The sequence below is a fragment of the Dendrobates tinctorius genome, unplaced genomic scaffold, assembly GCF_039654945.1.
Source record: "Dendrobates tinctorius isolate UK_male_01 unplaced genomic scaffold, ASM3965494v1 ptg000062l, whole genome shotgun sequence".
In the NCBI taxonomy this organism is placed as follows: domain Eukaryota; kingdom Metazoa; phylum Chordata; class Amphibia; order Anura; family Dendrobatidae; genus Dendrobates; species Dendrobates tinctorius.
The window spans coordinates 216845-241448 of NW_027361730.1; the positions used below are offsets into that span (position 1 = coordinate 216845).

The following is a 24604-nucleotide window of genomic DNA, read 5'->3' on the forward strand; positions in this document are numbered from 1 at the left end:
ATATATTTCAGCCAACAGAGCTGTATGAGCCGGGTTTGTTATTTTTCAGGAAGAGTAAGTTTTTAGTTATTTATTTGTATCATTTTAGCTGAACAGCCCATCATTGTCTGCACTTCTTTCTAAGTTTTACTCTCTCCAATCAACTTTTTAATCCAAGTACACTGTTCTTCTGAACAATGCCTCGAACGACCAATATTTCTCAGGTTTTTAAAGGGGAAAAGCATGTACAACATGTCCTGGCTTCACCCTTAAATAAGGGCCACCCAATTCACACCTGTTTCTTCACAGAATGATTGACCTCACTAATTCAGCTCCACACTGATTATTTTGAACACATACCCTCCTTTCAATTAATTATGCTAATACACAGGCTTAAAAAACTGCAGATCATGAACGCAGAGTCTGTTGGTTTTCTTAGAATCTACTGCACCAACTGGTAAATTGTTTGAAATGTGATATAATTTCTACCAAAAACGGTGATTAATCTGGTTAGTCATATTGGACTGCTATTATTTTGAACACTACTGCAAACAAAAAGATGGATTTTTGGTTCTTACCGTGAAATCTCTTTCTTGGAGCCTTCATTGGGGGACACAGATTACCATGGGTGTATGCTGTTGCTGCTAGGAGGCCGACACTATGCAAAACAAGAAAATTAGCTCCTCCCCGGCAGTATACACCCACCGACAGATACCAAGTACCTCAGTTGGTGAGAAAGCAGTAGGAGAAGCCTCGGAACTTTAAAACATATGTACCAACCCAACAAGGAGCTCAAAGCCCAACACGGTACAACTTAAACAGGGAGGGTGCTGTGTCCACCAATGAAGGCTCCAAGAAAGATTTTACGGTAAGAACCAAAAATCCATCTTTTTTTATAGCCTTATTGGGGGACACAGATTACCATGGGACGTTCCAAAGCAGTCCCAAGGGCGGGAACAGCAAAAAGGAACGAAAGAACCGGACAGGCTTAGGTCGGCCGGTGAGCCACCACCGCCTGCAGAACCTTCCTACCAACAACTACATCAGACGAGGCCTGGGTATGAACCCTGTAGAACCTCACAAAGGTGTGCAAGGATGACCAGGTTGCAGCCCTGCAGTTTTGCAAAGCCGAAGCCTGATGACGAACTGTCCACGAAGCCGCCACAGCCCTGGTGGAGTGAGCTCTAACTCCCGGAGGGGGCCGTTTTTCCTGAAGTCGGTATGCTTCCTGAATGGTAGAAAGAATCCAGCGAGCGATCGTGGGTTTGGATGCCGGAAGCCCTTTCAGGTGACGTTCCAAGATGACTAGCAATGAATCGGACTGACGAAGTGAAGCAGTCCTAGCGAGATAGACACGCAAGGCTCTCACAACATCCCGTTTGTGGAGCGACTTCTCAAGAGGGTGAGAAGGAGCAGGACAAAACGATAGAAGAACGATATCCTTGATGTGAAAGGAGGAAACCACCTTTGGAAGAAAGGAAGGAACGGGCCTGAGGACGACCTTATCCTGATGGAGCACCAGATAAGGAGAATGACATGACAAGGCCGCTAACTCAGAAACTCTTCGGATGGATGTAATGGCGATCAAAAAGGTTACCTTCCATGACAGAAGTGACAAAGGAATGTCCTGGATGGGCTCAAACGGCGCCTTTTGAAGAGCGCTAAGAACGAGATTGAGATCCCACGGTTCTATTGGTGAATGATGAGGAGCTACATGAGTGACTCCTTGGAGGAACGTCTTAACCTGCGTTAAGGAAGCGAGCTCTCTTTGAAAGAGGATAGACAAGGCAGAAACCTAGCCTTTGAGGGTACTGAGAGAGACCCGAATCTAAGCCAGACTGGAGAAAACCCAGTATGGACGGAATGGAAAAGGACATTGGAAATTTATTTATTTTTTTTTTTTAATCGTTGTACCAACGGAAAAAAGCCTTCCAATGCCTATGGTAAATGCGGGAAGAGGCTGGCTTCCTGGCTTTAATCATTGTCTGAATCACCTGGTTGGAAAAACCTGATTCTCTTAGGATTGCGGCCTCAACGGCCATGCCATTAAATTCAGAGACCGAGAATTCTCGTGGTAAAGGGGGCCTTGCGAGAGAAGATCCGGATGGTCTGGAAGCCTCCAGGGAACGTCCGCGAGCATGTTCACCAGTTCCGCATACCAAGGCCTTCTTGGCCACTCTGGAGCCACAAGAATTACTGGAACGCCTTCTGATTTTATCTTCTTGACCACTCTTGGGATCAAGGCAAGAGGTGGAAAAAGATAAGGTAGTTGGAACTGGGACCACGGAATTACTAGGGCGTCACAAGCGACGGCTAGAGGGTCCCTGGACCTGGCTACGAAGCGCGGAACTTTGTGGTTCATACGAGGTGCCATGAGGTCGACGTCCGGATAACCCCAGCGCTTGCATATCTGATCGAAGACTGACCATTCGCCTGACGCTAGGTCTTGACGACTCAGAAAGTCGGCTGCCCAGTTTTCCACCCCTGGAATGTGAACTGCGGAGATTGCTGGGACGCAACGTCCCGCCCAGCGCAGAATCCTGGCCACTTCTGACATGACTTGGTGGCTGCGTGTGCCGCCCTGATGGTTTATGTACACCACAGCCGTGGTGTTGTCCGACTGAATGCGGATCGGCTGCCGACGAGAAGGGGTTGCCAGCGAAGAAGGGCCAGAAAGATTGCTCTGATCTCGAGCAGATTGATAGGAAGAAGCTTCCTGTGGGTTCCAGTGTCCTTGGGCCGTCCTTTGAAGAAAAACCGCTCCCCAACCCAGGAGGCTGGCATCGGTGGTGATGACTTGCCACTGAAGCGGGAGGAAGGGCCTCCCTTGGAGGACTGACGTAGACCTTGTCCATCAAGTGAGGGATTGCCTCACTTTGAGAGGAAGGAGAATGGGCCGGTCTAAGGACCTCGTCGTCTTGTCCCAGACTGAAAGGAGGGACAGCTGAAGAGGGCGAAGGTGAAACTGTGCAAAGGGCACTGCTTCCAAGGATGCTACCATCTTCCCCTTCATACAGAATGGAAGGGGAATGGGCGTTGGCCGTTTGAGAACTCGAATCCCTTTGAACAGAGACGCAAATTTTTCCCTCGGAAGAAACACCCGGGCCAGATTCGTGTCGAATTCCATGCCTAACAAGGTCAGACGCTGAGTGGGGCTGAGAATGGACTTTTCTTTGTTGACTAACCATCCGAGACGGCTGAGAGTATCCAGGGTTATCTGAAGACTTAGGAGACAGTCTTGACGGGACAAGCCCTTGATTAAGTGATCGTCCAGATAAGGAATGATGAGAATCCCTCTGGATGGAAGGATGGCCATGACCGTCGCCATCACTTTCGTGAAAACACGGGGGGGGGCGAAGGCTAGGCCGAAGGGAAGAGCCGTGAACTGGTAATGACTTTCCAGAATCGCAAACCTGAGATTTCTGATGCTGCAAGCAAACAGGGATGTGAAGATAGGCATCCCGTATGTCCACAGAGCAGAGAAATTCTCCAGGCTCCATTGAGGCTATCACCGATCGAAGAGACTCCATTTTGAAGTGAAGAATCTTCACGTGGCGACTGAGCAATTTGAGGTCCAGGATTGGCCGCAGGGAGCAGTCTTTCTTCGGGACTACGAAGAGATTTGAGTAGAACCCTGAAAAACCATGCGTCTGAGGGAACGGGAACAATCACCCCAGCGGAAAGAAGGGAAGAGACGGCCTGAAAGAATCTTGGAATGTGGGACTGTTGTCTTGGAGGTCGAGACAGGAAAAAACACCTGTCTGGCAGGGAAGAAAATTTGATCTTTTAACCGGATGCGATGATTTCCCTGACCCAAGCGTCGTCGACAACCGACAGCCAAGCGTCCACGAAAAAGGAAAATCTGCCTCCCACCCTGGAAAAACTTCCAGGTGGGGGTGCCCCATCAATTGGAGGCAAACCTACCGGAACGGGCACCTGAGGACCTGGAGTATTGTCCTCTAGCTCTCCAGCGGGGAGCGGGCTTGTAAGATGGTTTCTTCTGCTCTCGCTCCCTAGATGCGGAAGGGCGCTCTTGCTGGACATATCTCTCTGGACGAGAACGGACGAAAAGGTCTAAAGGGCCGAAAACCCTTTCTGTTAAAAAGGCGTCTTGGTCGAGACTGGGGGAGGGAAGTACTTTTACCCCCAGTGGCATCGGAAATTATTTGATCCAGCTTGGCCCCAAAGAGCCTAGAACAATGGAAGGGCGGATTGGCGAGCGACTTTTTAGAAGTGGTATCCGCATTCCATGACTTTAACCAAAGACCTCGGCGTACAGCCACTATATTGCTGTTAGCCCTTGCTACGCAACCGGCCGCATCCAAGGCAGCGAACAAAAGGTATTTACCCGCATGTTTAATTTGGTCTGCCAGAACTTCCAACTTCCTGAGGGGCAGCCGACAGAAGACAGAATGCCCCTGCGAAGAATTTTTGCCCAAGCTGAAATGACACTTGCCACCCAAGCAGAAGCAAAAAAAATAGGGCAGAAAGAGGCGCCGGATGCTTCAAAGAGGATAGACGAGAAACTGGTGGGTCCACTTCGGGAGCTTTCGTCCATTTTGTAAGAAGGTCCGCATCGAATGGATACAGGACGTCTAAGTGCCTGCGGCCTGAGAAGCGCTTCTCAGGGGGCTCCCAGTGTTTGGATAAAGTGGTCTCGAACTCATTGTGGTTAGGAAAGTTTCGGGAGGAAGGTTTTGCTCGTTTAAAGGGGACGGAGCCATCCTGAAGAGGAGCTTTATCTTCCTTTATTTCGAGCGTTTTGAAAATGGCCGACATGAGACTATCGACCACGTCATGAGACTTGGACATGTTATCTGCGTCTGAGTCAGATCCTGTCATTTTCTGACGAGGGAGACGAGAAAAGCAGCCTGGGTGGAAGAGACGGACCTTGCGAGCTTGAAGACTAGCTAGAGATAACGCGCTTCCTAGCAATCCTACCCGGCCTGTCCCTGTGGAGGTCACGGTCAGGTGCAGACGACTCACCGTGAGAGGCGGTCGGAGCACAGGTGGCTGAAGATAGTTGCGTAAGACGTTCCAAGACCTGGACCAGGGACTGAGAGACATTGCAGCAGCCCACTCTGGAGGGGGGGGGGGTGCGCTCATCCCTGGACTCAGGGTGCTCCGGTGGGGCAGACATCACGGAAGGACTGCCGGACGGGCAGAAGGGAGACAACTGCCCTGACGCCCGCTTCTTTTTGCAGTGCGCGCAGACGTAGTGGGTAGCGGAGGGTCTAGGGTAAGGAGCCCCTGCAGAGTAGGACATATGCAAGGACTGCAGAATTACTGCAGCCAGTATCTGAATAGGGAGTACTACCGCAGGGGCTAAAATTAGGGGCTCAGAAAAAAAATAAGAGCCTACCGTCACCAGCACCGTTATCTGATGTGCAGCCGAACAGCAGAAGAGTCCCCCAAGCAGAGATCCCTGGCATGCCACACGAGGAATCAGGGAGGCGCAAGACATTAGACATGGGCGGCAGCGCTGCGCGATTGGCTGAGACCTGCGGGGGGGGGGGGGGGGGGGGGGGGGGCGCGGGTCAGAAGGAGAGAAAGGATCCATGAACAGAGCACAGTCTTGTGACGGACTGAGGAATGGCGCCAACAAAGCGCGCGCTCTGCAGTGGGCGCGCACCAGAGCCGAACAGAAAGTGAAAGTAAAATCAGCGCCGCGCCGGTTTCTGCCCCCGGCGTGATGAGCCCGTGACGCCGCGGTGGATGAGGGAGGTAAGGGAGAGAGGCCCCGCTGCCTGCTGCTTCAGGGAAGGGCACCCTGCGTGGGAGCAGAGAGGCGCGCGGCTGCAGAGAATGGGCGAGAAATTCAAAGACGACTCTGCTACCAGACTGTAAGGAGCGTGCATGGGACTGATAGTAGCCCTTTTGGCTGCTTACCTGACGTCCACATGCTTCCTGAAGAGGATGAGCACAGGGGCCCGCGATGAGGGGGTGCCACTGGGAATGAATGTCCTCTGCCCCGCATTCTCTCTGGATAGTGCAGAAGACGGCGCCAAACCTTTCTGCCTGCAAGGGATAGTCACCGCCGGTGACCGCCGTCTTCCTCTCAGCCCTGTCCCGGGAGAGGTGTGAGGAGGGGAATTGGCTAGGACCCGCCACCTGAAGTCAGCCCGTAGCACCCGAGAGTGATAGGGAAAGGGTCCTGCCTGCGGTCCTGAGAGTCGCGATGTGGGTAACACCACATTGCTCGCTCAGCCGCATCATATGGGAAAGCAGGGTGAATATTCACCCCGTTTCCCGGCGTAGAATCTGGAAAATAAATGGGAAAAGATTAATACACACACACACACAAAACCTAAAAGAAAATGGTTAGATGCGGATCTGGGGAGATCCCGGTCCGCCTCCTACAGACACCAAGCACAAACTGAGGTACTTGGTATCTGTAGGTGGGTGTATACTGCAGGGGAGGAGCTAATTTTCTTGTTTTGCATAGTGTCAGCCTCCTAGCAGCAGCAGCAGCATACGCCCATGGTAATCTGTGTCCCCCAATAAGGCGATAAAGAAATTACATTTGTTTTTGCATCGCCACATTCAGGAGAGCTACAAATATTTTTCTGCTGAGTGAGGGCTTGTTTGTTGCTGGATAAATTAATGTTTTCAGGAAAACCAGTTTTTCTTTACAACTTTTTGATCACATTTTATTTAAAAGGGGTTCTCCGGTCTAAAATGAAAAGTCTGCTCTCTGTGTGACTTCAGACCTTTGAATCCCCCCAGAGCTCGCACTGTATGGTGTGAGGATTCACTAGCTTCTGAGCCAGAAATGGTGGGGATATGTGCAATATACACACTATTGGGCAGAAGCCATCTAGTGGCGCTCTTGCTTTATACGCTTGTATGGAGCACGGCCGCCACGCAACAGTCTGATCAGTATTTGTAAGTCAAAACGAGGAGTGGGTGAAAAATACAGAAGTGGTGCACATGTTTCTATTAGGCTGGTGTCAGACTTGAGAAACTCGGACAAGTCTCACACATCAATACCCGGCACTACCGCCGGCACTCGGGACCGGAGCGTTCAGCTGCACAAAAATACATGCAGCTGAACGCTCCGGTCTGAGTGCCAGGTATTGACGTGCGAGACTCGTCCAAGTTTCTCACACGTCTGACCCCGGCCTTATACTTTTCCTTTGACTGTCCTACTCCTGGTTTTAGTTTACAAATACGTTCAGTATTTTACCTACATGTGAATGTGGCTTAATGCTCTTAATCATTTACTGAATTAGACTTGTCACTGTTACAGTGACAGGATGCCAGTTATACCCAGTTTATTGCACAGCTTAACAGGCCACCATAACTGACACACGGAAATCATTGCCATTTCAACCATTGGCACCCCACAAATGTGGCACAAGGGATGGGATTGAAGAGTAATGCACATCCCGTCATCAACCATCTAAACGGCACAGACCCCAACTATTGGGTGCAATTCGGACTCGGACGTCAATTGGGCTTCCCTACTGAACAGCCCCCCAGGCACAGCTAATGCCTGTCCAATCACGAGAACAAACTGATATATTCAGCTGCAAGAACACTGTACCAAACATGATGTACTTTTACATCAGAAAGGGGATAAGGAAGGTAGCAATTAGTAAAAAGTATCAGAAGCACTGAATCAATGATGATCTGGTGAGCAGTCACTTCACAAATATTCTAGTCTATTACAGTTGAACACACTGCAGATTAATCTGTATTATTTCTACCAGAGTCAATCTTTTTTTTTTTTCAATGGTTTTATATTCAGCTGATAACGCGCCAAGTAGGTGGGACTTAGTGCTTATGTCCCACTGTAGACATTTCAGAGAGTGAAACTCATGCTGCAAATGGTTAGTAGTGATGAGCGAGTATACTCGTTGCTCGGGTCTCCTCGAGCATGCTCGGGTGATCTCCGAGTATTTTGGCGTGCTCGGAGATTTCGTTTTAGTCGCCTCAGCTGCATGATTTGTGGCTGCTGGCCAGCCAGAATACATGTGGAGATTCCCTACCAAACAGGCAATCCCCACATGTATTGAGGCTGTCTAGCAGCCACAAATCATGCAGCTGCGTCAACAGAAACTAAAACTCCAAGCACGCCAAAATACTCGGAGGTCACCCAAGCATGCTAGGAAAACCCAAGTACTGAGTAAACTCACTCATCACTAGTTATTAGTTTTAGAAGTTAAAAGTTATTGCCAGATGTTGCACTTACCTAGATTTTCTTGTGGCTTGGTTGGAATGTCCTCCCAAGTGTTGGTTTCAAAGTTATAAGCATGAATCTTGATAAGAATTGGTTGATGCAGAAAGTGAAAAGACAAGACATAGCCAAATTAGTACTCCTATTGTGTTACATCCACTATGAAAACAATAGTGTGCATAGATTCTTTACCTGTTCAGAGCGGCCTATCACATTCACTAATCAAAGTCATTCTCTGTGTAAGTGTGCGTGTGTAGCCCATTCACTATCTCCATCCATCCTTCACTCCCGCAAGATGGCTGGACCATCATTGTAAATACACCATTGTAAATACACACCTGTACTCTGTATCTCCCTCACCTCATTGTAGATTGTAAGCTCTCACGAGCAGCGTCGGCTTATTTCGTCTTATTTTGCTTTAATTATTGTATTGTTAGCGTTGTTACTTATGACTTGTGTTTTGAAACTGTTAAACTGTAAAGCGCTGCGGAATATGTTGGCGCTATATAAATAAAGATGATTATTATTATTATGTGTCTTTAGTTTTAAACTATCAAAGTTCCTCTATTACAGAAGAATAAAAAGGCCAATAGCGCCACAGTGTGCTGTTTGTTGCATTGGTGTCTGAATGGTGTGACAAGTTTCCAATGTCACTGGTGGAGACAAGTCAGGGTCTATTCACACAAACATTCCAACCACATGAGAGGAACGTTTACTGTTAAAAAGAAAAAAAAAAATCAATCTTGAATTTTTGGAACCACAGAAAGCACACACACTTGCAATATTACTCCTGGAACAAAGCCTTGAGAAGAACCCTTCATTCTATTCTACCCATCACTGTAAAACAATAAATAAAATTACCTTGTCTAAAGAATATGCTGTCCATGATGTGCCACCGCCTAATACATATATTCGCTGATTATCATGTGCTATTTCATGCCTGTACCTGCAGTAAAACAGTGAAGTGAAAAAAAATACTGTATATAAAAACTACCAGTAGGTGATACAAGTAAACAATGTTTCTCCTTGTATCCAGGGAAGCTTTAAGAATATATGTGGTAACTTCTACCTGATACAGGATTTTGATTTAAAGGCTGAGGAAGAAAGACTAAGCTTGCAACCTGACAAAGGCAATTCCTCAACCATTTATGAGCCAATAAAGGACAAGCTGCAGAGCGGGGAGGCTCCTTCTGCTGCCAGTTGTCTCTAATCAATGAATATCCTGGCTCTAACTACTATATGAAACATGAGCTAAAGAGGTGGCACTTTTTACTTCTGTATCTGTAGTTTATGTAGCATTAGTCTCCCAACGTTTCAGAGGATTAGCATTTTATCCTCTTCTACTCACTATCCCATGGCGGTCTTACAAGAGTGACAGTCTTATGTGTGAATATAAAGCCTTGAGTAAGGAATGGAGGCCCCCGATCAGTACAGGCATTGCAGTCCGTGAAATACGCTTGTGTTGACCCCGCCTAAGGCAGCTGCAGCAGGAAGTTGTGCAAACTGGCAAAGATCTCAGTTACTTAGTCGTTACTACTAGGCAAAAATGCATTAAAAATAAAATAATCCTGGTTTTCTGGAAGATTTTTACAAGCCAGCATCCACTTTATATACCTTCTTTAAAAAAGGTCAGACTTTCAACAGTTTAAATGGAGTGACAGCACCAAAACTGAACTATTTAGCCCTTCACATAAGAGACTTCACCCCTATAAAAAAGACTTCACCCCTATAAAAGAAAAACAAAATACTTTAGTAAAAATGGAGAAAAAAAAAGTTATTACCTATGTAGAGGAGGCTTCGGTGCATCCATGGCGTGGCCAAGGGCTCGATGCACTTTTCCATCCTCTCCATTACAACTCTCCGCTCTCCCCTCATGGTAAATGTCGGCGCTCGCTTTGGAACACTGTCTGGTCCAACTCGCCAGCATTGCACATACTGACAATAGACTACTGACTTGTGCAGTGCAGGATAATCATATTGTCAGGTCAGTTTTACCATATAGTGAACATGGCAAATAAAGAATTGTACAACTGCGCTTTTTTTTGCTGTTTCACAGCACTTTGATTTTTTCCCCTGTTTTACAGTACGCTATGTGCTAAAATCAATGGCGTCATTCAAAAGTACAACTTGTTTCACAAAAATAAGCCCTCACAGTCATATTGATGGAAAAATAAAAAAAAAAGAGGAACTATGAAGGAGAGGAAAACACGAAAGTGAAAAACAAAAAAAAAATTGCCTAGGGTTAGTGCCTTCGGCTTTGTATGGGATGTCTAGTTTCCCTTGCAGTACAGAATGGATCACTAATGCACCATTTTTCAAATCTGACGAGACCATGTGTGCAATGCCAAGAAGAGACCTTCGTGAGGACGAGGCATACCGGTCCTACAACCAGGATTATCATGTGGGGTGGTATAACTTACAGTAGCCAGGCCCCTCTAGTCTTCATTCTAGTTACACCAATGCCTCATACCACATACTCAACAATGAATAAAGCAAGATATTTTGCCAATTTTATTTGAGCTTTTTCATCATTTGCACATCATGTCTATCAATCCAGTGAACTCTATAATTCTACAATTTTTCTTCTTGCATTTTTTACTTTCAGTGTAGACTAGCTTAGATGCAATTAGGAATGATTTACCTTTCTTCTGGTAAGTCACAGGGCGGGTTGTTTGGCTTAAGCTGCACCCATTCTCTGGTAGAGAGGTCCAGTCGATGTAGGTCTGTGCTGTAAATATACCCAGTTGTTCCTCCAAATACATATAGGAAGCCATTTATAATTGCCATTGCCTGAATTAAATAAAATCTTGAGTTAAATAAAATACATTGCTCCAAATTTGTAACATATACATTAGGGACAATTCCTTAACGATGTACAAAGTCGCAATATTGATGTACAATAAAATGATAGACATTACCTATAGTAGTGTTACTTTACTGTACCTAAATCTCTGACCATGGAGAAAAAAAATAACCCTGTATAGCATAAGCAGCACAAATACAGCTAGGCTGCAATAAATGTATGCCTGCATGGGTCAGATAGCAAAACATTAATAAAACGAAGATGAGCGGGATCTCAAATAATGTTGTTAGAAAGCAGCCTTACTATCCTAAAGAAGTAAAACTTGCTCCCGTTTTCCCCCTATTTCTAGGGGTGAGAATAAAGGGAACACTTAAATAACACAATGTAACTCAAAGTCAATCACATTTCTGTGAAGTCAACCTGTCCATTTATGAAGCAACACCGATTGTGAATCAATGTCCCCTGCTGTTGTGCAAATGGAACAGACAACAGGTAGAAATGGAGTGGTTCTACAGGGGGTGACCACAGACCATTTTCCTAATCAAAGTCCTTTTATATATAGCCCATTCACTTTTTCTGAACATAACCCTCCTCCATCAAAACTCCACCGTACCTAAAAGCACTACAAATACTGGCTGGTGACCAGCTCATGCAACCTTTATCTATCCTCATTTCCACAAGATGGTTGGACCATCATTGTAAATATAACACCTGTACTTTGTGTCTCCCCCACCTCATTGTAGATTGTAAGCTCTTACGAGCAGGGTGGTCATTATCTTTGCTTTAATTATTGTAGTATCTCTTTGTTACTTATGACTGTTGTATATGAACTGTTGAATTGTAAATTGCTGTGGAATATGTTGGCCCTATATAAAGATTATTATTTCTCCATTCTCATCCTTTTTGGCTGTTTTGGTCACTTTTGCATTTTGTCCTTGCTCTCACCCCTAGAGCTACAGCAGCATGAGGCAGTGTCTACAACCCACAGAAGTTGCTCAGGTAGCGCAGCTCATCCAGGATGGTACATCCATGAGAGATGTGGCAAGAATCGTAGCTGTGTGTCAGCACAGCGTCCAGAGCATGGAGCAGATACTGTACCAGGAGACAGGGCGGTACACCACGAGACGTGGAGGGGGCAATAACCGAGGAGCAGGACCACTACCTCCTCCTTCGTGCAAGGAGGAACAGTGCCAGAGCCCTGCAAAATGACCTCCAGCAGGCCACGAACATTCATGTGTCTGCTCAAACTGTGAGAAACAGACTCCATGAGGGTGGTATGAGGGCCCGACACCCACAAGTGAGTGTTGTGCTTACAGCCCAACACCGTGCAAAGTGAATACTTTTTGCCAGAGAACACAAAGATTGGCAGATTCAACATTGGCGTCCTGTGCTCTTCACGGGTGAGACGAAGTTCACAATGAGCATGTGACAAACGAGAGTCTGGAGACGCCTTGGAGAACGTTCCACTGCCTGCATGACCGGTTTGGCAGTGGGTCATCAATGGTGTGGAGAGGCATTTCTTTGGAGGGCCGCATAACCCTCCATGTGCTAGCCAGAGGTACCCCAACTGCCATTCTCAGACCCATTGTGAGACCATATGCAGGTGCACTGGGCCCTTGGTTCCTTCTGATGAATGACAAAGCTAGGCCTCATGTTGCTGACGTGTGCCAGCAGTTCATGCATGATGAAGGCATTGATGCTGTGGAATGGCCTGCCCATTCCCTAGACCCGAATCCAAACTAGCACATCATGTTTCATTCCATCCACCAACACTTCGTTGCACCACAGACAGTCCAGGAGTTGATTGGATACTTTAATCTAGGTCTAGGAAAAGATCAGGAGATCATTCGCTGCCTCATCAAGACCAAGCACAGGCGTTGTAGGGAGCTCATACAGGAACGTGGAGGCCAAACACACTACTGACCAGTATTTCATTGTCTTGAGGGATTTCTACTAAAGTTGAATCAGTCTGTAATTTGATTTAAATTATCATTCCAAGTCAAGACCTCCATGGGATATTAATTTTGATTTATATTGATCATTTTTGTGTTTTATTGTTCGCAACGCATTCCACTATGTAATGAATAAATGTTCGCAACTTGAATATATTTCATTCAGTAATATCTAGGATGTGGTATTCAAGTGTTCCTTAAATTTTTTGTAGCATTGTATAAAGATATCTAATGAAAATAGTTAAAAACTTACAAAATCTAAGGGGGAACTTTGTCGAGAATGCCAAGCAGTGACGTATAGGCAATGCAATGAAAGTGACATTAAATATGCAGCTATCCTCTTCACTGAGGAAGGGGTCTAGAACTCTAGTGCCATCTATTTTATGTAGTAATCCTAAAGTCAATATCGATCTTTTAACAAGCGTTGCCAAATTACTTTGCATAAGCAGCAAAACCATACGCTCCATTTGCAGACAAGCGTTTCAGGATGTTTGTCATTCATCAGTGCAAAGCAAGAGACCCGATTTAGTTCAGTAATATGCTTTGGAACCTCTGTCAAAGGCCTCTCACCTATCAATGTCAGATCTGCTTTGCACTGAACAGGTGAAAACACCTTAAAGCATTATTTATCTCAAGTCATGTGGTAAGGCTCGCTAAAAAGTCAATATTGGCTTTTAGGATTGCTACATCAAATATATGGCGCCAGAATTAAAGTCCTCATCCTCTGTGAAAAGGCCATTTGCAAACATAGCAAAGAAAGGGCTGTAACATATCCATACACTAGAAAAGTGAAACAAACCTGGCCATAAATGCGGTTGGGTTTCTTTCCGTCACAGCTTAGCTTTTCCCATCTCTTATACTTCACATTACAAACATGGACGTCATTACCATTGCTTTCACCAAATGGGATGCCGGTGCCTCCAAACACCAGGAGATTGTAGCCATGTAAAACCACTGCAATGTGAAAGAAGACATATCAGACTACTGTACATAAAACGATCACAGAAGGATCTTAAAATATAAAACTATATCAACGTTTATTAAATACCAAGGAAAATAATTCAAATCAATCAAATTTATTATCGCCAAGTACATATTACATATATACAAGGAACTCTTTGTGGCAAAGAGGCAACATAATATATAACAACAGATACAACAAGTAACATCTAACAAGACAGATACAGTATATAGTCTACACATGACGATTTAATTGTTGAACAGAGAGTGGATAGAAGCTGTTCATATGGCGGTTGGTGCTGCATTTGCAATAGTAAATGTAACAAAAAAAAAAAACTAAACAAAGAAAAAAAAAAAAAAAAGTTATGTCACGGTCTATACAAAGTGAATGTACAACTGTTATGGAAATTTGTATGGATAGATATATCCCTGTGTGTGCTGCGGCCTGTCCTGATTAGACAGTCTGAGCGCTCAAGAAAGAAAGAAAAGAACTGTACACAGAGACAGCGGTCAATTCTTTCAATGCTCTGAAGCTTTATTGTGCATACATATATTTATAGATGCATATAGAAAAGGGTGGTTATCCCATTAACATAAGGCTGAACTTATCTAATTGGCTGGTTTGAATACATGAACATATATGGAAGGGATTAATAAAAAGCTGATTCTAGCAATATAATTTACGGCACCCATTGTTCTGCAATGTCAGCAAAACTCCGATATCGGCTGGTGCATCTGGTCCAACTTCCTCTTTCCCATGTCTGGTAGATATATCACAAGACAATGCTACCACGGGACAATGCTGGTTCTCCAGACTGGCTTATGGGGTTAGTAGGTCATTTTCAGCAATTGATTATAAAGTTCAAGACAGCTGTGAATGTATATCTATATGTGCATAAGAGTATATAGCATGCAAGTGAGATCTATATGGAATACATACATATTTCCATCACACAACATTAAAAAAAAAAAAAAAAAGATAGCCCACCATATACATGGCAATAAATCTCTATATATATAAAACTGAATGTGTGTGTGTGTGTGTCACCAACCAATCACGAAGCATCTTTCATTTCAACAGAGCTGTTCAAAAGAAGCTGAGCTATGATTGGTTGCTATGAGCAACAGTTTTCCTTGCAATCAATCACTAAGCATCTCTCAATTCACCAGAGCTGGTTAAAAGAAGCTAAGCTGTGATTGGTTGCTATGAGCAAGTTTTCTCTCCTAACACCTCAGCAGACACTGACATGGTGATAGAAATCTAGCATCCCTGGGAACATAAGCTCCCAGCCATTGTCTGCCCCCCAGAAAGGAGCACAGAGCACATGACAAATGAATTCCCCCCCCCACCCCTCCTGTGCTCATACACATCCTCCATCATATAGGCACATCTTCCCTCTTAAAGAGATCATTGGTATGGAAGTCAGCAAATCCATCCAACGCTTTGGTTTTGACCCCAGGCCTCTCTTAAAAGGGATCTCCGGTATGGAAGTTAGGACCGTTCCACTCAGCTCTGTGGTTCTGACCCCAGTTTCTCTTAAAGGGATCATTGGTATGGAATTTAGGGCAAATCCACTCTGCGCTTTGGTACTGACCCTAGGCCTTTCTTAAAGGGATCTCCAGTATGGAAGTCAGGGCAATTGCCTTCAAATGTTCTGGTACTGACCCCAGGCTCTCTTAAAGGGATCTCCTGTATGGAAGTTAGGGCAAATCCCTCAGTGCTCTGATTCTGACCCCAGGGTTCTATTAAAGGGATCATTGGTAGGGCAAATCCACTCAGTGCTCTGGTTCTGACCCAAGGCCCCTCTTAAAGGGATCCCCGGTATGGAAGTTATGGTAAATCCCTCAGCGCTCTGATTCTCACCCCAGGCTTCTATTAAAGGGATCATTGGTATGGAAGTCAGGGCAAATCCACTTAGCGCTCTGGTTTTGACACCAGACCTCTCTTAAAGGGATCCCCAGTATGGAAGTTAGGACCGTTCCACTTAGCACTCTGGTTCTGACCCCAGGCTGACGAGATGATGTGGGATATTAGGGGTAGTAGTCCGGTGGCTCTGGTTGACGGGATGTGGGATATTATAGTGACTGTGGCTATAATTTGTTATAACTAACCGTAGTTACTATTCCCGGGCAGCACCGGGCTCTTCAGCTAATCTATCTATAATGAATGATCTAGGTCCCTTATCTATACAGACATATCCCAGGAATATATTTCTAATTGAAATAACCTAAATAGAAAACATTGAGTAACATTTTCCCCCATGGGTAGGTTACAGTATAACTTTTTCCATTGTCTAATCTTTTTCTTACATTTATTATTGCAATTAGTAATATTTTATATGGTATTTAATAAACTTTGATATATTTTGTTAAAGCTGTTTTCAAGTTATCATGACTTTTTAGGATATTTTTTGCATATCCACAGGATATACAAGAATCGTCTTAGGAGAAGGGTGATGGTCGCAGAGGTAGGATCTGCATCTATGAGCATGCTTGCAAAGCTTGCTTCATGGACTGCACAGCTACCAGTCTACAAAATGGCTGCCTATGGAGGAGCATGCGACTGGTCCGGTCCATCCGTCTAGTATGATTTAACACTAGAACTACCGGAGGGGTCATTTTGACCCCTTTTGCCATTTCTTTTTCCTATAATTTCTAAAATTTTAACAAATGAGTTCTGACTTTTTGTGACTTATTTATTCATGGTAGTGTATATTTTATGACACAAATGAATTGTAACTTTTTCAGGGGCCCGGATTTTACAATTCATACCTATACGTACTGAAGGGGTCAATTTGACCCCATACATAAAAGTAGTAGTAGGCAAGTCACCTAATATTACAGAGTACAGAAAATCACAGTGCTTCTCCCTAGTTGTAGAGTGTAATTGTATCTTTGCATATCAGGGATGATTCAGCATTTTGTTATGTCTAAACATGTTTGACCCCTGTTTCTTGTAGCGATTTCTGTCAGCACTTCAGTAGCAAACATTACAGTTGAAGCTACAACTCTGCATGTTTGTACAGTGTCGTTTTATTACTTCTGTGATCTTACAAGTCCCTTTTTGTGATGTATATTTGAAGCATGAGTAAGCAGAGGGGTCTGACAAGTGATGAAATTTTGAAATGTCTTCAGAATTTATCTGAAAATGAGTCAGAAGAAGTGGCCCATCATCCGCAATGTCTGAACCACAAACAAAAGGACAAGAAATCCGCAAGCGAAAATGTGGAGATGCAACAAAAACAAAACAACTAAAACTTGCGCAAGCTGTAACAAACCAGTTTGTGGAAAATGCACTGGGAAAGTGGAAGAAAGTACTGTTTGTGTTAACTGTTGGACACCGCATGCTATGACCATGTAAAAGGAAAATGCGGGCTGTACTTGATCTTAACACTGTTCCTACTAAGTTAAAATAAATGTTCTTTAATTTGTTGGCAACAAAAAAGTTATTTTTACTCCAGAGTCAGTACTTTTGAATGGGGGGGGGGGGGGGGTCAAAATGACCCCTAATGGTAGTTATAGGTATTATGAAACATGCGGTAGTTCTAGTGCTAAAAGCACTGCCCATGGGAGAGCCGACTGACAGATCTTGTTACAAGCTCCAACACCAGAGGTCTTTTTTTTTTTTTTTTTATCATCTCTATTACATTTTTTTTTTTTTTTAAAGAGAATACAAATACAAACACCGGGTACTAGTTATGCCACAAGTAGTAGGTCTATAACAATAGACAGTATTTCCAAAACATTTGCAAACAAAATGAAGTTAAAGTAAAACGCAATACAAGGTAGAGCCGCTGGTAGTACATTGGTTCACAGTGTTTTAGGATAAGCCGGCGTGGTGACTCAGACTAAACATTAAGTCATTACATATTCATGGACAGCACAATGGCTGTGGCGCCTTGCAGCGCTGGGGTCCTGGGTTCGAATCCCACCAAGGACAACATCTGCAAGGAGTTTGTATGTTCTTCCTCGTGTTTGCGTGGGTTTCCTCCCACATTCTAAAGACATACTGATAGGGAATTTAGATTGTGAGCCCCATCGGGGACAGTGATGATAATGTGTGCAAACTGTAAAGCGCTGCGGAATATGTTAGCGCTATATAAAAATAAAGATTATTATTATGTGAATTAACAAAGAGGGGTAAAACGACAAGAAGTTAAAACCAAAAGTACAAATACACAAAAGGACCATCAAAGGTCTTTTTGTGGATAGTAGAGATGTACTGGGTGTAAAAGTTTGTGCACCCGTAGTCAAAATTACTGTTATGGAGAATAATGAGAAACAAAGAAATGGGTGCACCACCGAAAGGATAATTAAGGGGATCCAACCTAGACCTAAATAGTACATATGTTTGACAAAAAAGAGAGAAAGAAATAGGCCATGAGCAGGGGATCACCCTGAATAGGACACAGTTTATATGCGGTGTTCCAAATTATTATGCAAAAAGTTTAGGAGTGATAAGGTTAGAATTTTTTTGTTTGTCATTTAAACTCATTGATGGTGATGTGTGTCAGGGCTCTTTATATCACTGAAAGCAATTGCAGATACCTGTGCAAATTAGTTTGGCAGGTGTGTCCAAATAAAGGCAAGACTACTTAAGAAGGCTGTTCCACATTATTAAGCAGCCTACATTTTTTGCCAAAATGGGAAAGAAAAAGGATGTGTCGGCTGCTGAGAAGCAACAAATTGTGGAGTATTGAGGTCAAGGCATGACTACAATCAACATTGCCAAGACACTTCATTGTGATCATCGCACAATCAAGAAGTATGTAGCCGATTCCCAGCACACACGTGTGCGTGCTGATAAGGAAAAATTGAGGACTCTTCCAACAGGCAATTGCGTCAGGTTAAAAGAGCAGCTGCAAAAATGCCTCGTCATAGCAGCAGACAAGTTTTTGAAGCTGCTGGTGCCTCCAACGTCCCCCGAACAACAAGATGCAGGGTCCTCCAGAGGTTTGCAGCTGTGCATAAGCCATCCTGTCGACCACCTCTATCCACTGCACACAAGCAGAAACGGCTCCAGTGGGCCAAACGATACATGAAGACTGACTTCCAAACTGTTTTGTTCACCGATGAGTGCCGTGCAACGCTCGATGGTCCAGATGGATGGAGTGGAGGATGGCTGGTTGATGGACACCCCATGAAAACACGGCTAAGGCGCCAACAAGGAGGAGGTGGAGTAATGTTTTGGGCTGGAATCATGGGGAGAGAGATTGCCGGCCCCTTTAGGATCCCTGAAGGGGTAAAGATGAACTCCATAATCTATGTGGAGTTTCTAAAACAGCACTTCCTGCCATGGTTCACGAGGAAGAACCGTGCTTTCCGCAGCAAGATCATTTTCATGCATGATAATGCACCGTCTCATAATGCAAATAACACATCTGCATCTCTGGCTGCTATGGGCATAAAAGAGGACAAACTTATGGTGTGGCCACCATCTTCCCCTGACCTCAACCCCATTGAGAACCTCTGGAGCATCATCAAAAGGAGTGTCTATGATGGCGGGAGGCAGTTCACATCTAAGCAACAGCTCTGGGAGGGTATTCTGTCCACATGCAAAACAATTGAAGCACAAACCATCCAAAAACTGACAAATTCAATGGACGAGAGAGTTCAGAAGCTTCTTTCCAACAAGGGGTCCTATGTGCAAATGTAACATCACCTAGAATAAAGTTTTGACTTGAAAACGGTTTGATTTCATTTTGTAATAAGCTGATAATGCTTATAATTTCACAATTGACCATTTTTTTGTTCAAAATAAAAAAAGGTTGAAAACTCTGCTGTGCATAATAATTTGGAACATGCATTTTGAGTGTTTCTTATTTTTAAAAATATACACTTTTTCATAGGCAGTTTGTTAAAAAACATTGCATTTATACTAGAATATTAGATGACTGGAAAATAACAATGACTGCAATTCATATAGGTAATTGAGAAAATATGAGGAAATATTTTTTGCATAATTTGGAACACACTATAATACAAATTTTATTAAACACAGCAAACAGCAAAAATTCTTAAAAACATTAAAAATGGTCACAAATGTGACACAAATACAATGCTCATAATAGAGCAACCCACCTGCTACCAACTATCACCCTCACCGAGAATGATGCCTATATCCCTAGGTCCATGTAAATAGGATTCTCAATAGGAGAATTAGTAAGCCCACACATAGGTAATATAGAGCATAATTTAGAATTAGTGTGTTAGCGCCGCTCATTTAGCCAAGTATAAAGATCTTTATCATTTACATACCGTAACTTTCTGTCCACACTTGCTCACTGGGTATTTGTGTGTCTGGGGACTGGCCGCTTGCTTTGTATCTGGTCGGTTTATCCAGCCACTGCCTAGCTGGCTATTTTATCTACCTAGCTATGAGTGAGACTATGTATACTGCTATTTGCGCAGTAGCGCCTTGTCTCTATTTCTAGAACTGACTACTGTTAGAAATGTGCTTGTTTGCTGTGTTTGATAAAACTTGTATTATATATGCTATGTCCTATTCAGGGTGATCCCCTGCTCATGGCCTATTTCTTTCTCTCCTTTTAGTCAAACGTTATGGAGAATAATTAAGCAAGCTGAAGATGAAAAGATCTCTAAAAGGCCTAAAAGTTAAAGAGGACACATTTCCTTTTCAAACAACTTTATTAAGTTTTTCATAAAGTTAACAGTAGTATTTTACATCATGCCTACAGCCGTAGGGTATGCAAATATAGCAGTATTGTAATGCCTTGAGTTTATACAGTAGGAGTATCAAATAAATAAATATATACCTCAACAGTAGTAGTATAGTAGAAGTACAACTAGATAGTCCTACATTTAATACAATACCTATACCTTAACAGTTATATTTTAGAGGTACAACTTAATATTCCTACATTAAACTAGAGTAGTGTTTATATATCTTTATTTCTGTTTAGAGAGGGAAATGTTCGCTTTTATAAAATATAACCAATTAACTGAATCACAAAATAGGAGATATCAGGAGCAAGCAATTTCAGGTAAATTTTGACCTGAGGCGAAGCACATCCAGGATTTCCATCTTTTACTAAATGTTGTGAAATAGTTATTTGCCAAAGCATGACTTTTTTAGTATGAACAGTGCAGGGACATTTTATCTGTAATATCGCTGAGTTTGGGAGTAGCATTTTCATTCCATAGAGATGCTATGGCATTCTTTGTTATAAGAAATAAATGAATGACTGTTGGGATATGGGAAGGATGGATCTCAGCAAGATTTAAGGACAATAGTGCCATTTGTGGTGTCAGGGTTATTTTTTGTTTTGTCACCTCATTAATTAACCTAGAAATTTCCAACCATAGAGGTCTAATATTAGGACATTCCCAGAAAATATGTAAAATTGAACCTATAAATCCGCAGTCTCTCCAGCATTCTGGAGATCTGCCAGGGAATATTCTGGCTAACTTTAATGGCGTGAAGTACCACCTAGATATCATTTTATAGAAGGACTCATGTAGAGATGTGCAAATATTGGATGAATAAGTCCTTTTAAAAGGCCTGTTTCCATTGTTCCATAGAGACAGAAATGTTAAAATCATTCTCCCATTTTAACATATATGGAGTTTTCTCTAAATCCTCAGAACCATTTAAGAAGTCGTAGATATTTCTCGATCTCCAGTGGAGTTTAACATTAGGGTTACAAAGTAGCAGACTAGTAGAGTCCGTTATATATGATTTTTTCCTCATAAATTTTAATATGTGTTTTTTTAGTAGAGAAAGGAGAGTGAAATCCTGGGAAGAAAAATTTTTTGGAGTCTTTAATGTTTCGTTGCTTAAAAATTCCTTCCCATCGTACAAGTCCCCTATCACCTTAATACCTCTTTTATTCCAATCTGTCGGAATTTCCTTCTCCACTAACAGACCGAGAAATTTTATAGGAACATTTTTCAACTGAACAAACCTTTGGCTCTGATTTTTCTTAATTTGGGGTTTAGCTAGTTGTTTCCATGCTGAAAGGGTTGCGGAAATTGTTGGGGAATCAAAATGTGAAGGGGAGGATGACGTAAGACATTCCAGGATTGTCTTTAAAAGAGTTTTGTTTTTATTGGAATGCTTCTCCAAGTCTACCCATGCTGGAGCGTTGTTTGTATTTACCCAAAAAAAGGATTGTTTGATAAGATTTGCATAGTAATAATTAATCATATTTGGGAGAGCTAGGCCCCCATTTAGTTTACTTCTAGTTAAGATGTGTGATGCCACCCTTGCTCTTTTCTTGTTACATATGAATTTGTTTATAATGGATTGGAGCTTTCTGAGATACTTTAGTGGGATAAATAATGGGATTGCTCTGAAGGTATAAAGGATTTTTGGAAGGGTAGAGAGTTTAAAATTATTCTGCCTACCCATGATATTTCCTGGCTCGAGAGACTGTTTAGTTCGTTTTGTGTTTTTTTAATAATATTCTGCATGTTTGTCTCCACTGTTTTTCTAAAGTTTCTGGTTATAGAGATACCTAAATAAGAAATATCCTTTTTCCCAATCAAACCTGGAAATCTTTTTAATGTTTGAGATAGTAAAATCATTAAGAAAAAAATCTAGTATTTTCGATTTGGTCTCGTTTATTTTGTAGAATGAAATCCTAGAAAAACTTTCAATAGTTGATAAAACCGCTTTGATTGAGTTCAATGGATTCGACAAACTTAGTATAATGTCATCAGCGAAAAGGCCAATCTTAGATTGGTTGTCACCCATCTGTATTCCACGGATTTCATCATTAGCTCTTATTGCTTCCGCTAGGGGCTCCATTATCAGCGCAAACAAAAGGGGAGAAAGTGGGCATCCCTGTCTGGTTCCATTAGTTATCTTAATTTGGTCAGAAAGGTGACTATTTGCGTAAACATTTGCAGAAGGATTTGAATACAGTGCCATTATTGTCTTTATTATTTTGTTACTAAAGCCAAACTTATCTAAGGTTGCTTTTAGGAACTCCCAATTAACCCTATCGAAGGCTTTTTCCGCGTCTAAAGCCAGAAGGAGTGAAGGGATTTTTTTCTTCTTGATGAAATTTATCAGATTCAGTGTTCTCCTAGTACCGTCAATTGTCTGGCGTCCCTCAATGAATCCAAGCTGATCTTTATGGATAATACTTGGGAGGATGTTTTTTAGTCTATTTGCTATAATTTTTGAAAATAATTTGACATCTGTGTTTATTAATGAAATGGGTCTGTAATTTTTAACTGACTCCAGGTCACCTTTGGGCTTGGGTATTAGTATTATGTTGGCCCGTAACATCTCAGATGGAAATGCGCCGGACAAAGATGCTTTATCAAAAACTTGGACCAAATAGGGGGTTAAAATAGATTTGAAGGTTTGGTAATATTCATTAGTATATCCATCGGGTCCCGGAACTTTTCTCTTTTTAAGTGATTTAATGGCTTCTGAAACTTCCGACGCAGAAAAGGGGGCCTCTAGATTTAATAATTGTTGGGTGGTAACCTTAGGCAAGTTTAAAGATGTAAGGAAATCATCAATTCCTTGGCTATCAGGTTGATGTGTTTCCTGATCTGAATTTAGATTATAGATAGAAAAATAATATTCTGCAAAGGCATCTACGATTGTCTTGGGGTGTTCTAGTATGGAGCCGTCATGTTTAATTCTACTAATTCTACTTTTGATTCTAATTGTTCTGAATTTTTGTGCCATTAATTTAGTCGGTTTGTTGTATGATGAATAAAAGTTGGACCTCATGGAATTAGCATACTTATCGTATTCGTTGAACAACTCCGATCTCAGATCTAATCTTAATTTTAGGATTTCCGAATGGATATTGGGTGGTGGGTGAGCTGATTTTTGTAAGATTTCTTCTAGATTTTTTAGGTCTGATTGTATTTTATGTAATTTTTCTTTTATTTTTTTTTTTTTTTTGAAGGCTAGATGGGTCATTACACCTCTGATCACTGCTTTGTGAGCATTCCATAAAGTAAATGGGCATGTATTATTGATGTCATTCTCAATAAAATAGTTGTTTAAAGCCAATTCTATTTCCTTTTTTTGATTTGGGTTGAATAGGAGTGATGAATCACATCTCCATTGGGATCTAAATTTGGCCGATCTACCAAGAGAAACTTCAGCAACCATTGGAGAGTGATCTGAAAATGTTTTGGGTAGAATTTCTATTTTTTTAAATTTTGATATTGAAAATGTGTCTGTTAAAAATAAATCTATTCTAGAAAAAGATTTGTGTGCCTCTGAAAAGTAAGTATATTCCAAAGATGAAGTGTTGAGACACCTAAAAGCATCTAAATATTCATGATTACAAAGCCACTGCTTGAGTTGAGGGAATGAGGATCTAGTGGGAGAAGTAGAGTCTAATGAACCATCTGGAACAATATTGAAATCACCTACTAAGACGGTGGCACCTTTTTACTTCTTGAATTTTTTTGTCCAGGCCATTGAAGAAACGCATTTGTCCATTACAGGGAGCATAAATGTTCACAAGTGTTGTTAGTTGTTTGTCAATCAAGCAGATAAGTATGAAATATCTGCCTTCGCAATCAGAGTACTCACTGATAAAAACACAGTCTCATTCGAAATTAATTAAAACCACAACCCCTGCTCTTTTCTTCTCATTTAGAGATTTAAATATATGTGGGAAATTTTTATTTTCGAATTTAGGGTGTCCTTCCCTGGCTAGCTTCACCTCTTGGAGACAGATGATGTCTGCTTTGCTGCTCCCAATCTCTCTCCACGTGAGATATCTCTTGACC

The 24604-nt window shown here is 42.5% G+C and overlaps 1 protein-coding gene across 2 annotated transcripts in view; it reads right to left on the reverse strand.

Moving 5' to 3' along the window:
- The window catches only part of KLHDC10 (kelch domain containing 10), a 96166-nt gene that overhangs the window by 15241 nt on the left and 56321 nt on the right, over positions 1-24604 (reverse strand). For both annotated transcript variants that reach the window (XM_073579183.1, XM_073579182.1), the window contains 4 exons: positions 13713-13867; positions 10800-10948; positions 9020-9104; positions 8174-8240 (listed from right to left, as the gene is read on the reverse strand). In XM_073579183.1, the coding sequence (XP_073435284.1) occupies positions 8174-8240; positions 9020-9104; positions 10800-10948; positions 13713-13867 (456 nt within the window). The remainder of the gene's footprint in view (positions 1-8173; positions 8241-9019; positions 9105-10799; positions 10949-13712; positions 13868-24604) is intronic.